The sequence below is a fragment of the Acomys russatus genome, chromosome 11 (genome assembly GCF_903995435.1).
Source record: "Acomys russatus chromosome 11, mAcoRus1.1, whole genome shotgun sequence".
Classification (NCBI taxonomy): Eukaryota; Metazoa; Chordata; class Mammalia; order Rodentia; family Muridae; genus Acomys; species Acomys russatus.
This window is the reverse complement of record NC_067147.1, coordinates 52,328,312-52,342,295: the sequence shown is the minus strand read 5'-3', so window position 1 is coordinate 52,342,295 and position 13,984 is coordinate 52,328,312. Positions and strand designations below refer to the sequence as shown.

General features: G+C 49.6%; 1 protein-coding gene and 1 pseudogene across 4 annotated transcripts in view; one reads left to right on the top strand and one right to left on the bottom strand.

The window, feature by feature from the left end:
- Cabin1 (calcineurin binding protein 1) overlaps nt 1-13,984 on the top strand; it is a 118,501-nt gene that overhangs the window by 35,627 nt on the left and 68,890 nt on the right. For 2 of the 4 annotated variants that reach the window (XM_051153231.1, XM_051153230.1), the window contains exons 22-25: nt 3,945-4,206; nt 8,712-8,972; nt 10,497-10,648; nt 12,476-12,567. In XM_051153231.1, coding sequence (XP_051009188.1) covers nt 3,945-4,206; nt 8,712-8,972; nt 10,497-10,648; nt 12,476-12,567 — 767 coding nt within the window. Of the gene's footprint in view, nt 1-3,944; nt 4,207-8,711; nt 8,973-10,496; nt 10,649-12,475; nt 12,655-13,984 lie in introns of all 4 variants that reach the window. The other 2 variants (XM_051153229.1, XM_051153228.1) reach the window with 1 other exon arrangement.
- On the bottom strand, nt 1,601-3,741 carry LOC127195256 (host cell factor C1 regulator 1-like; annotated as a pseudogene).

Below are 13,984 nucleotides of genomic sequence, written 5' to 3'. Positions count from 1 at the left end.
GAAGTACTGCCCAGCCCATACTGTTGCTTCTTTTCCTCCTAGCAGAAATGAGGACAACTGATGCATGTTTTGGGTAAATACCACAGGCTCTTTAATTAGGGTTGCTTTTGGGGGTTAAAAGGGGTGAGAGATGGCTCAGTGGTTAAGAGCACCCCTACAGCCACTGTAATTCCAGTTGAAGGATCTAACACTGGTTTCTGGTCTCTGTGGGCTTCAGGCACACATATGGTGCACATTATCCTGCAAAACACACATGTAAAGTAAACTACCCAACTGAAATAAACTATACAACTAAAGAGGAGTACTAGAAAAGCTGTGGCCTGAGGGTTTTTTCCTTGCTGTGACAGTTCATCATTGGCAGGGAGGTTTGTCCTGATGGTGTGTGGAGGAGCCCTGCTCTTCCTCTGCAGAGCACTGTTAAGCTTCCTCCTAAAATGTAGTGACTTCAGACTCAGCATTCTCAAGCCCTCTTCTGTACTCCTGAAGCACGGTACACTTGACTAAAGGGATGGTCTGGAAAGGTAGGCTTTGGGCATGGTCAGAATGAGGTCACCCCTGTAGCCAGCCTGCAGGCAAACTGCCCAGAAGTGTTGAGGGCTACCATGGTGCTGCCCTTGGACCATGGGTAAGCACAGAACTGCCCTGCCTTAGTCAGGAAACCTCAGAATTCACCTTTCCACAATCCTACCTGGGCAAGGAAAGAAGGGCCCAGGATCCTAATAGAGAAGCAAGTTTGTAAGAAGACATCAGCTGTATGAAAGGCCCTCAGAGGCCCCCTTTTCAGCCTGTGTTTTCCTCCTGGCAGGGAGCCCTAGTTGTCTTGGGGGTCACTACTTGAGTTGTGATAGCATAGACCAGCACTTACACTGGCAGAGCTTGTCCCATTTGAAAAGTAGTAATTTCACTGAGAGTAATGAAACTGCCACCTGTGGCATGGCAGGCACCTGTCATGGCTCTTCTTACTTGCAGGTCAACAGGATGGAGTAAGGGTCCTAAAGTCTCAACTATACCTCCTTTTAATCCAGTGGTTCTCATGCAGTGGTGACCCCCAACCATAAAATTATTTCATTACTACTACATAACTGTAATTTTGCTATTGTTGTGAGTTGTAGTGTAAACATCTGATATGGGATATCTGATATGCAATCCCCAAAAGGGTCATGCCCCACAGGTTGAGAACTACTGCAATCAATCACCTGTTTAGAGGATAGTAGCGTGCTAGCTCCAGTCCACTGGGTGCTGAGGTTTCTCCCTTGAGGCCTGGCCCCAGTGTAGAAGGGGTTTTGTCAGCTTGACTCTATGTATCAGCCCTCTGTTCTGAGCTTCACAGGCAGGTACCACTGGAGCCCAGGGCTCCGTCTAGATCTGGGTACTAGGTGAAGGACAAGTTTGGATTTTTTTTTTCTCACAAATCTTTATTCACCAATGGGGTGATACTTTCACTTTTCCAGGTTACTGCCTGAGCTCAGGACACTGAGCTCAGTGTCATGGCAGGGTGCCCAGGCACCTGGTTTGGAGAAAGACCTCATCCTTCTCTTGGGGTTGCTGGTTTTTGTTGTCTGGAACAAGGCGAGAAGGAGGGACCACTGGCCATCAGCATTCAGAGCTCCATGATGTCCCTGGATGGGGATGCTGGGTAGTCGGGACTTAGGGGTATCCCTCAGCCTCGGCAGCCTGAGGGCCTCAGGGGTCAGGCTTCCAAGCAGCTCTGGGCAAGGGCTCCTGAGTGGTGGCAGGGCTTGGAGAAAGGTCACAGGGGGACTGCAGTAGGGGTGGTCATTATGTAGACTGAGTCAGGAGAAGTGGGTGGCCATGTTCTCAGACAGGAACTGCTTGTGCAAGGGTTCCATGGTGTCCAGGCCGCGAGTCACCCCAGTGGTAGCCTGTGGGCCCCAACTTGGGGGCCTCGCTCCAGGGGTTGTTGCAGGTTCACTATGGTTCAGGGTCCTGTAGATGGAGGGGTGGAATCCAAGTTTGGATATGCTTCCTGGAGCCTTGTGATAGGGGTGAAGCCCATGGTAGATGGCTGGGTGGCAGTAGGGTCCTCACTGTACTGTTAGAGCTTCCTGTGAGGACCTTGCTGCCAGTTTTCCTTTCCTTTCATTGAGCTTTCCTGCTTTTTGCTGAACTGGAAGTGATACTAAATTAGATAGGTATTTTGGGCTGGAGGTAGGGCTAAGACTTCATTCAGCCTAGCACTTCTGCCCAGTACCAGGACTGCCCAGTACCAGTACCTGCCCTGCTCAAGTAAGTGGATACCTCTTCCTCCTGGGGTCACATTGTCACAGAGCCAGTGGGATCCCTGCAGGCCCACACTCCTGGATTATGGGCTGTGTGGTGCAGTACCTGGATCAGATCATTATTGCATCAGCAGGGGTCGCTCTCAGTAGGACAGGAGCTTTCTCTTTTTTCCCCTTGGGTCTTTTGTTGTTTGTTTTTAATGGAGCTGAGTGCTTTGCCTGTATGTATGTCTGTCTGTGCATCATGTACGTGCCTGGTGCATATGGAAGCCAAAAGAAAGCATCGCATCCCTGGAAGTAGAATTACAGACAGCCGTGAGCTGCTGTGTGGGTGCTGCAAACTGAACCCAGGCTCTCAGGAAGAGCAGCCAGTGCTCTTGACTGCTGAGCGTTTGCCCAGCTGTTTCTTAGTTCCCATGGTGCTGCTGTGCTGCTGTGGTTACTTTGTGTGTGGAGGAAGTGGTTCTGATGCAGCCACAAAGGCACTGTCACACATGCTTCCTTTCCTCAAATGAGGGCAACTTCTCTCAGAGTTGTTGGATATTGATAAAGTCCCTGTTGTGAAACTGGCCCTGGTAAAGAAGAATTTGCCACTTTAAGCCCCCCTCAACCTGTTCCCTTCACCAGAGTAACCTGAGCAGAGAGGAAGCCATGGTGGCTTTGGGCCACAAGCCCCTGAGGAGAAAGAAGCCTCTCACATGAGGGGAAAAGCCTTCATCCTTGCTGTACTTGTCAATATTGAGTCTTCAGTGTCTCTCCTGCTCCTTTGTTTACACAATGTCATCCTTGGTTGTTGGGGTGCAGTGAAAGCCCATATGGGCTTCTTGGGGTTTTTCTGCCTTTGCCATCCCTTTGGATGATCAGACAGTTCTAGACACCAGTTAGCCCGCACATATTCAGGCCATCTCACTTTAAGGTGTGCTGGGCAAGCGTGACGGTATGTGGGAGGTCAGCATTAGCCCCTTGGGTTGATACATCATTTTCTACTTTCTGGACTAGCTCTCTCCAGGAGTTGTGAAATTACTTGGTCCTAGTGGGGTGTCTCCATGGCTACTCATCTTCTCCCAGAATCATGTATGTTACTGCCTGTGCTTCTGTCAGGGGAATCTCAGAACCACCAGGACTCAGTCATCACCTGTCTTGTTTTTTATTTTGCCCCTGGGATCTGAGCTGAGAGAATAACATCCGAGAAACAATAGGAATAAACTGGGTAGCTGGGGCCCCATGGTTCTCTGTTCACTGAGTTCTTGCTTGGTGAGTAATTTGCGTCTCAGGAGACAGAGAGGACACTGAAATCTCTTTGTTGCCTCAGCTGGACCTCTCTTGTGAGGCCTTGTGGAGTGTTCTGTTCCTTTACACCAGAGTAGTCCCCATGGGCAACTCTGTAATGTTGAAGACTAGAGTCCAAAAGCCTATCTATTAAAGCAGTTATTGAGTGCTTGCAGAATAAGGGACAGAGAAGAAAAATTTTGTCTCTTATCACACCATACCTCATCCTCATGTATGCAATGATACAGGGATTAAGGCTATGACAGAGCTATTCTAAGTCATGATCCGGACTGTGTAGGATAGCCAAACTGGGCTTTGAGTTGTTATATGAAAGCATAGCTTCCACAGTGTCTGCTTGACTGCCAGGCTGTAGGCGTCTGCCACGTCCTCAGGACAACAGTGTTTTTAGTTGTGCTTTTTCCCCCACTACTTTAGGTTTGATTCCTGGGCAGGCATGGCTCTGGCCCGGGCCAGCCGAATTCAGGACAAGCTGAACTCAAATGAGCTGAAGAGTGATGGACCCATCTGGAAACATGCCACACCTGTTCTGAACTGCTTCCGGAGGGCCCTTGAGATTGACAGCTCTAATCTGTCCTTGTGGATTGAGTATGGAACCATGTCCTATGCCTTACATTCATTCGCTTCTCGCCAGCTGAAGCAGTGGAGAGCCGAGCTGCCTCCCGAGCTTGTGCAGCAGGTGAGGGGGCGCCGCAGAAGGGCCTGCCACCCTCTGTCTGGCTAGATTGTCCTAGGGTCCCTTCTGTTCTTGGTTCTTAATCTCACATGTCTGTGAGGAGGTACAAGCTATATCCTGGTTAGTAATAACTTTGTTCCTTGGTCTTCACGCACCTAGTCCATTGAGAACAGTTGCAGAGGCAGACTTGTGACCTGACATCATCAATCTGAGTGTAGTTGAGTGGTGGAGAGGGGATGTTGGCCATCTGAAGTGGGCACTTCTCCCCTATTTCAGAGAAGGACTAGGAGCCATGGTAAACTGCTTCACCTGGCCTTAGGGTTTTCAGTTTCTTGTTGTGCTGCATTCCTTAGTGTAAGATACAGACTCTGCCCTGCAGCCACTGCTCAGCAGACCACCGTTGTTTCCTTCAGATGAGAGTGAAGGAATTACACTGACATGTTCAGGGACTTTTTTAGGGGGAGTGAAGGGTCCTGATTATCAGACCCAGTATCCTGTGCCTAGTACGCACAGGCTGCTGCGGAGCTATATGCCCATGCCATTTAGTCCAGCAAGGCAATAAGATGCTGCAGCTCAGGAAGATTTCTGAAGAGAGCAGGCTGTTGAAGGAGCTGGCCAGTCAGGTAGACAGTGCCTGGTTCAAATTTCTGCACTGATCATCTGTGATTAAAACCCCAGGCAAGATGATGACACTGCTAACACTGTTGAGACGCTGCTAGAGGACAGTTAGGCCACTGCCATCCTCTGAAAGCGCTGTCTCCTTCAGGGTGAAGTGACTTTGTGCTGAGGCCCCTACTGCCTCCAGAACCCTGCCGAGTAAGACACAGGCTCTGTGTGTCCGAAACTCTTCAGTGCTATTGGAGAGCAGGATGAAGTCTGCAGCAGTAACCGTCACCACTAGAGGTTGCCGGGTTTATAATCTGAGTCGCATCCCTGACAGTCTGCAGTGAGGACCTCAGCCTGGCAGTGCCATGAAGTGAAGCTGCTTAGTGAGGACTGAGTCACTGTAATACATAGGGAATGAAAGACGCCATTGGGCCTTAAGAGAGCATGAATAGCTAAGTTGCCTCCTGAGTCTTGTGTAAGTAGACCTTCAACAATTCCAAGAATGCTCTTCTTTGGTGAACAGAGATGAAGTTGACTCCTGGGGAGCTCAGCTTTCTATCAGTTGTATGATTGGTGACACACATCTCTCACCTTTGTAGCATAAATATAGGAGCTGCTTTTCCAGAGCTATTTGGGAGCAAGTTGTCTCCCTTTCTCTGGAGTCTTTGAATTCGTTTTGTCTTTCAGTAGTACTCTTTTCATAGGCAGCGGCCAGCTGTTCATTCTCTGTCCTCATGCATAAAGGCTCAGAGTTTTCACTCTTGCCTAGGACAGGCTGGAAGCATAGCACTGCGCTGCATTGCTGCTGTCTGAGGCCTCCCCAAACACTGCTGCCTTCCTCCTCTGTGCTCAGGGCACTATAGCCCTCCATTCAGGAAGTTGCCTCTGGGTTCTAGACTCTTAGCAATTTGTTCCCAACGTTTTTCTTCCCTCAATGTCCAGATTGTGTGAACTCTATAGATAAGTGACTCTCATACTTGACTGGAATACATAGTGGCTCCCATGCTTGACTGGGTCTCTTGGGTGGCTGTGGAGCTTGTTAAAAGGACATACCAAGGACCCACAGACAAAACCTTTTGCTTTATTATCTTTTTGCTTTAATTTTTTTCTCCAATAGTTTAGATGTGACATCATAGGGATAGGCTTGACACCAGAGGCAGAGAATATATGGGAGAAGTGGCCTTAGAGGTCCCAGCCCGTCGCTGACGAAGGCCAGTATCAAGTGCTGCACAGGGCTGAGCCCTGACGAGAACAGGGTGGAGAAGTGTCTGTGTGCCTTTCATCTAACATATTCAGTTTATATCTTTTTAGACCTTAAAAGGAAACAAAACCTTTTTACCCACAAGTGGTATGTACATTAAAAAAATCTAGGAGGATTTACCTTCCTTCAGCCTAGATAACTGCTGTATTAAATGCAGTGTCTGGCTTCCCTTTTCCCTCAGCCTATGCTGTTGCACTCTACTCAGGTTTACCTTCTGTGGCACTAGTACAGGCCTTTCAAATGTCAACTCACCTTTGTTGTAGCTGACCATGCAGAAACTCCTTACTGTTTTTCATTTGTGTTTCAGTGGCCTTAGATCCCTCTCCACCCAGGGCTGTAGAACTTGACTCATTGGGTGGCCTTGAAATATTAGGGACACAATTATCCTATGGGTACACATAGTGAGGTAAGGTGGTCCCTCACCTAATCTCCTTGTACTAATATTAGTGAGATTTTCCTCTTGTACTTTCCAGGAAATACATATCCGAGAGCCAACCTTCTCTGCACCTTTTGTAAAACTTTATTTGTACAGCTCCTAAAGGCAAGGGTCAAACTTGACATCCCCTAGCCTGGTTCTCGTCTACTTAGTTGCATAGCCTCGAGGATGACCGTAGGGTTTGCCTGATGGCCACTGTTGTCCCAGGCAGCCCAGGTCCTGAGACGGTGCTCAGGCCATCTGCCTCCCTGAAGTATCAGGAGAGCAGGAGATAATGGAAGGCTTGGCCTCATTATCTGGGCTGCATACTGCCCTGCAGGACGGCCCTGTGTTCCCTGGCTCTGCACCTCTGGGGAGACAGCTTCCTAGGATGCATTTACCCTGGTTGCTTAAGCTGTGTCGACTTACCATGTCTGAGAAATAGGCTGCTGAACATGTTTGCCTTATCTCCCTGCTGTGCTCTTTAGCTTCTGCCTGCAAACTTGCCAGAGGTAGTGTGGGCAAGTGGAAACATCCCCTATGATGCGGCTTCTCAGGCATGGAAAAAGAACTGGAACCAGAGCTTCCTAACCAAATGACTTGGAGGGGCAACTTGACCATTCTTGACCATTCCTCCTCCCAGGCAGCACTAGGAACAGGCAGTCATGATGCCTGCCTCAGCCATTTCAGGGTCCCCAGTACAGGGCCCCAATACACGAGGAGACTGAGTGCCACCGGTAAGGGTATCCATTCTTTTGAGAGGATGACAAGCCAGAATGGAATTACAAGGCAGAGCTTCTAGATACACACTTTTGGTGACTGTCCCTCTTCTTCCTGAGTGGAATGTTGTTTCTGCTGAACTTAGCAATACTCGGGACGTTGGCAGTGCCATGCAGCTCTTAAGCAGTGCACGCAGAAGAGCTGCTTTTAAGCAGCTGCCTTTTCCATAGGCAGGACCCCACTGGAGAAGCAGTGCGGTAGAGTCCCTGGGCCCCATTTGGCCCTGTGTTGTGATTCTTTTTGTTGTGTTTCATTCAGTGATGTAGTTCTTAGATGGCCAGTTTCCTTCTAGAAAATGACTGACAGAGCTACAGAGGAGCACACTGCTCCCAAAGGCAGCTATTGCTATAGGGTGTTCTCAAAAGGAAGCCTCAGTCAGGCAAACATAAGTAGGGCAGGTGTGTCATGCAGGACAGAACACGTGCCTGTGGCCCCAGCAGTTTCCCATGCTGAAGATCCGTGCTTGTGGCCTTCTTCCCTTGCTCTGCTCCCTGAGGTGAGCTGAGAAGAGGCCTTGGCCTCCCTGCCATCAAGCCAGGCCACAGTGAAGAGAGGCCAGAGACCTTTGTAGCTTCATACAGCGCACTCACTGTATCTCCAGCCTGCAAGCTCCAGAGGAAAGGAACGTGTGCCAAGTAGTAGAAAAAAGCCCCTAAGTTGGAAGACGGTCCTCCATCAGGCCATTTCTGGTCTTTGTGAAAGGGTGTCTAGAGGCACTGACTAAGTGCAGTCTCCAGGACAGTGGGGTCTTGTGTGGTCAGAAATCTGCCTTTAAAGTAAATACAGTACGTCTCTTTGACAGGATGAGGAGGAGAGTGGGGAGCTCTGTTTAATCCCAAGGGTTCACACTGTCTTCAGTGCTGTGAGCTGGGGACTGGGGACGGGGGACTGGGTACAGTTCTCTCCAGTGCTGTGTGGCAAGAGCTGCATGAGCGTCATCCTCTTTAGCTCTGCTTGTGTGCCTATAGAGAGGGGAGGAGCAGGTGCCCCAAGGTGCTCGCTCCCTGCAGTGGAGGTTCGTCCGGGTGCCTGATTTTTTTTAAGACCAATGATGCATAGTTGTATTAGCCTTCTTCCTCCGTATGTTGATGACTAAGGGACACCAGTCCTCACCACAACCATGTAGGCTGCAGTTAGGAACCCTAGCGTGAGATCAGTAGGAACTTGATAAACTTACTGTTCGATGCTCCAGGAAGAAGCTGATGAGAAATGACCTGAATTTAAGTCCAGCTCTGGACCTTGCGTGCTTTCCAGGAGCTCCTGGGCTCCACATCTCATTGTCTGCAGCTGTGAAATGGTGGCAACAGTCCTGGGTCTCAGGTTTGCTGAGAGAGAAGCGTAAATCTGTGAACAAGTCAGCTGGCTTCATCCAAGGAAACGATGATCCCTGGGCAGGTGCAGGTGTTGCACCTCAGGCCAGTCTGCAGGCTTGTGATCTTGTTATAGATGGAGGATCGGCGCAACAGCATGCTGGAGACAGCCAGGCACTGTTTCACATCTGCAGCCCGCTGTGAGGGCGATGGCGATGAGGAGGAATGGCTCATTCACTACATGCTGGGCAAGGTGGCCGAGAAGCAGCAGCAACCGCCGACCGTGTACCTGAGGCACTACCGGCAGGCTGGCCACTACTTACATGAGGAGGCTGCGCGTTACCCTAAGAAGATCCACTACCACAACCCGCCTGAGCTGGCCATGGAAGCCCTGGAGGTAACGCTGCGGGTCCGGGTAGGATGGCAGGGCAGGAGGGTCTACTCACTCTGTCTCCTTGGGGATGGAGCCCACAGTCCCAGTGACTCCCTAGCAACCCCACCGATAACATCTCTGTGCTCAGCAGCTTCACATGCAACTAAATTAAAGCAGCCTGTTCTCTCTTTCCCTTAGAATGCTTGCCATTGTTTTGGAGAGAGTGAGCATTTTGTTTTCATTTCTCAAAGGAAGTAGCCATAGCTGCACAGGCATTTAGACTTGTTGCCTGGCAGGAGGGGATGGTGGGTAGTCACTCTTGTCCCTAGGTGCAGATAGGCCAAGTGAGACCTCAGTCTGTCTGGGCCTAGACCACCCACCTTAGCAGGTCAGGCCAGGGCAAAACCAGGCTGCCCTGAGTCAGGGAATGTTGTGTTCTGCTTTGTTCGTTTGTTTATTCGTTCCACTGCTGCTCAGCACTAGAGCAGTGCTATACTGCCAGGGTTCACTTGCATGATTTCTAGATTACAGTTGGTGAAGGCTTGCACTATTGTTCTGTGAGTGCTGACCCTCAGCCAGACCCATGGGGCTAGATTAGGCAGAATCTGTTTCTTGTTATTTTCCTGCTTCTATGGGCACAGGCTTTTGTTTTTGTTTTTTACTCCCCTGATTATAAAGTCTATATATGTATTCATTTGTTTGTTTGTTTTAAGAGAGTCATACAATTTCTAAGAATATAAAACATGAAAGTCCCCAATAACCCTGGTCCTGCCCCCCACCCCACCCCTAATCTGTACTAATAGTTTGGCTATGTTCTTGAAGGTCTAGGTGTTTTTTCCTATCACTGTGTTAGGAATATTGTTGTAGACTTTTGTGGCTCACATTTTCATTGGTAAACTTTCCTGCCTTTCGGTTGTCCCCTGAAAAGCCTCTCTGTGGGCGTGGCCTCTTGTTGCTTTACCAGGATAGTGTGAGGAAGCATGTGCCTGCCCGCTGGGTCTTGTATCAGAGTTCTCAGGAGTGTTTCCAGGGGCTGAAGTTTAAAGGTGGAGTTAGAGACGATTTACAATTCTGATTGTGGCGTCCAGTTCGCTAGTGAATGACACTGGTGAGCATGTTGCTTCCTTAGCCATTCTAAGATTCTCCTTGTCATACTTGCCAATCATGTGAGCAGATAGTCAAACAAAATAGCACAGTTGGGAAATTGAGACAGGGGTCAAGAGTTCTAGACCACCCCCAGCTACTTAGCAAGATTGAGTCTATCCTGGGCTCCGTCAGATTGGGCAGTGCGCCCTGGCTGTTACTGCACCATTGTCCCATTATCATGTGCTTGGATTACTAGGTACAAGTTAATGTTAGAATGCTGACAGTATCTGTTTTAATTTTCAGGGCTTATTTGTGTTGGGGGTGTTAAAGGCTAAAAAGGGCAGGCATTGTGTGGTAGCTTGTCTCCCAGGCCAGCAGCCTGCTTCTAGTGTGGCTGCCTCACCTGCGGAGCAGGCCTTGGTGTGCAACAGGCTGTTTATCATCCCAGAGGTGTTGTTCTAGGTGTACTTCCGGCTCCATGCGTCCATCCTGAAGCTCCTGGGCAAACCTGATTCTGGGGTTGCTGCAGAGGTCCTGGTCAGCTTTATGAAGGAGGCAGCAGAAGGACCTTTTGCCAGGGGCGAGGAGAAGAATACACCCAGAGCTTCAGAAAAGTAAGTGCTGGCTCCCAGGGACCCTGGGTGGCTCATTAACTGTTGCTAGTGTCAGAGGAGGGCTACTGGATAAACTGGGACCCAGAGTCTGTGCCTGCGGTCCGAGCTGTTTCTCGTGAGTTTGGGAGAGGGTGTTTGTCACACCTTTGACTCTATGGCATTGGCTGGTGCTTTCCTACCTTCAAGGGTGAGTCCTGGGGAGAAGCCAGCCCCTCCCTCCTGCTCCAGTGGAACAAAGCCTTGTTCTGTGCAGAACATAATAAAAGATTAGGTTTTACTTTTTCCTCTTGTCCAAGACTCCCAACTGGGTGACCTCTGAGGCCCAGTGTATGATGGCCTGCTCTCTAGAGTACCAATGTGCTTCTTCCCTCGGTGCCAGAGAGAGCAGGGAGATAGGACCCTGGCACAATCTCTTCAGTTGCTTGGAGACTGATCACTTGTTTCCTGCTATAAGTTCTATTTTGCTGTTTCTATCCTGCTGCTCAATACAGTCCTCCCATCTCTGAGGCCTCACCTGGCTGAGGATTTTGCAGGACCCAGCAGAGAAAGCTGGTCCCAGGCCCTGACCCTGACCCTGAGAACTGCTGGTTCATGGCTATTGGTAGTCATATGACCTGTGTCTCCAATGAGCAGTGTTCAGTTCTGCACAAGCAATGGGAGAGATGGTGGTAGGCCGCTTCGGCTGGCATAGTGTACTCTATAGACAGCTGTTTTCCAGTTCTGAGAGGTTTTCATTGATCATAATGTTGCCCTGGAAAATTTAATTAGACAAATAATATATGACTACATTGTAATTAAGGAAGTCAGACATGTTTATACACATACATAGACTAAAATATGACAGATCCTGTCTTGTCACCAGATTGGGCCATTATTCAATTTAATTTCTCAAATGGTTTTCTATATATTTGCACACATGCAATTGCAAGTTTCATTTGCATTTGTGGTACTAAAGGATTGAACCCAGGGCCCTGTGTATGTTTGGCAAGTGTTCTGCCACTATGGTACCCCTCTAGGTTCCTTTAACTAAAAAAACCAAATAAACAAATTGAGTAAGGCACAGCTATTTATGATGCTTGCTGTTATTTTCAGTACTGACTGGCTCAGAGTGTAAGCATGCTTTCCCTGACACTGATTTCTCACAGGGTTCTGAAGAACTCTTCCACAGTGCCTTGTGGCTGTCTGCCGTCTCCATGTTGGACTTCCTTCTCTCTCAGACCCTGACTCAAATGATAGGGCTGTCTCTCTCCTCTCCCTCCTCCTGGCACTAGTGGAGGTTTACAGGTTGACTCTCCTGTTTTGCCTCCTCCTCAAACTTCAACAAAGAAAGGAACAACCGAAGGTGTTGCTCTGTCTTCAACATTAGGCCTGGGACACTGTCTGTCTATGCTGTTTGGCACCTTTCCCTAGCCCATACTATTGCTGCATAGAGTGGATACCCTGTGATTATTTCCATGAACATGGAGGGTAACTCTCCTCCCTCCACCCCACTTACCAGCGTTGTAGCAAAAACCCTCACCATGTCTAAGCCTGCAGTAGTATGTATTGTACCTGCCCACTTGTCAGGGATTGGCTGTTTGAGCTGTCTTGCAGAAAGCTCTGACTTGCTGAGGAACTGCTTGTCACTTCCCCTGCAAGATCTCCTGAGCCTGAGACCAGATGCTGTTAGACCCTGGCCAGAAAGGTTGGGCAGCATCCAGTTAGAAGCTGGAGGCTATGGGGCTGCTATGGACAGGGACCACTCAAGGTATGGGCAGGGTGCTGACCCATAGTAACACACTTATTTTATCATAATGTGGACATTGACTTGTACCTCTGTCCCCACAGGGAGAAGGCCTGCCTGGTGGATGAGGACTCCCACTCTTCAGCTGGGACACTGCCTGGCCCCGGAGCCTCCCTCCCCTCCTCCTCTGGCCCAGGTCTGACATCCCCACCTTACACAGCCACTCCGATTGACCACGATTACGTCAAATGTAAAAAACCCCATCAGCAGGCGACGCCGGACGGTATAGTCCCTGTTCTCCCTACTGTGCCCAGGGCGGCACACCAGTTGTGGGGAGGGTGCTTGAGCGACTTTATTTGTCGCTTTGTCTTGGTGAGGGTGGTGCTGGCTCTGGGGTGACACGGGCAATGTTGCAGCCGCTCATTTACCTCATGGATTCACGGTGCTTCTTGTGCTTCCAAGACATGCTCAGAGTCGCCATCTGCCTACTCGCTACCTGGGAGGCAGAGAAGGAGCAGGTCTGGCCCAGGCAGCTTCCTATGAGCTTGTATTTTCCTACCTGCAAAACGGGGGTGCTGACATCTTTGAATGGCAGTTGGAAGACTTGTAGGCTGCCTGGAAGTGATTGTTGGCACTGTCTGCTCTCCATGTGGCCTACATCTGTCTGCAGCTCATTGTCATGGCTCTGTCCTTTGATGGTAGGTAGGCCATAACTAATACTAACCCTGTCACCCTTGGGCATCCAGATGGGATGCTGGTGGAGTCAGCTAGAACCATTTGTTCCTAAGGCTATTCCATGTGGGACGAGGCAGGTGGCGACTGTTCAGTCACATCCCTTACTAACAGTAGGAGGCTTGCATGCTGGCCCATAGCTTGCTCTTTCCATGTTCTCACCTGTACAGTACCAAGCCGGTGCAGAGTACTTGGGGCAAGCGGATTGATGGACTCAAAGGATCATTAAAGTATAACCCTAGAGAAGTGGTGATCTGCTGAAAGACACCCTCACTCCATGTCACTCATCTCATCTGGGCTGTGGGGAAACAGGTTGTGCTCTGCCTTCCGAGATGGTGATGGGACCCTCCTGAGTAAGGAAGATTGGTGCCAGGGCTGTGCTCCCATGTCAGGTGGTTCTTAGGAGAAGGATGGATTCTCTGGGTGCCATGGTAGCTCTCACTTTGAGGTCCAGCAGAGAGCTGAGTGGGCAGGGCTTATGCTACCTTGGCTCCAGAACCCTGCTGAGGCCTGCCTTGTATACAGATTGCTGGAGAGCATAGGTGTTTGTTCCAGCTTGCTGTGCTGAGAGCAGTTTCAGAAAAGCTCCAAGGAAGGACGACACCGTGGCTAGGGCTCCCCTCCTCTGGGGCTGGTGTTTGATGATTACCTGAGACAGCAGAACACTTGAGCTTCTCCTAGGTTTGGTTGGGGCTACTGTATGTGTGTTGAGAAGAGACTGAGCTTCTGTGCGTGTGCTGTGTCTGCACTACCTCTCAGTGGGTTGTGTCTTTGAAAAGTCACTGTGTGTTTATATCTCCAGAGGAAAAATGAGAGACACTGACCCCCAGACCCTCCAGTTTCCAGCTCAGCACATCTCCTTATGTCTTTTGCCCCTTCTT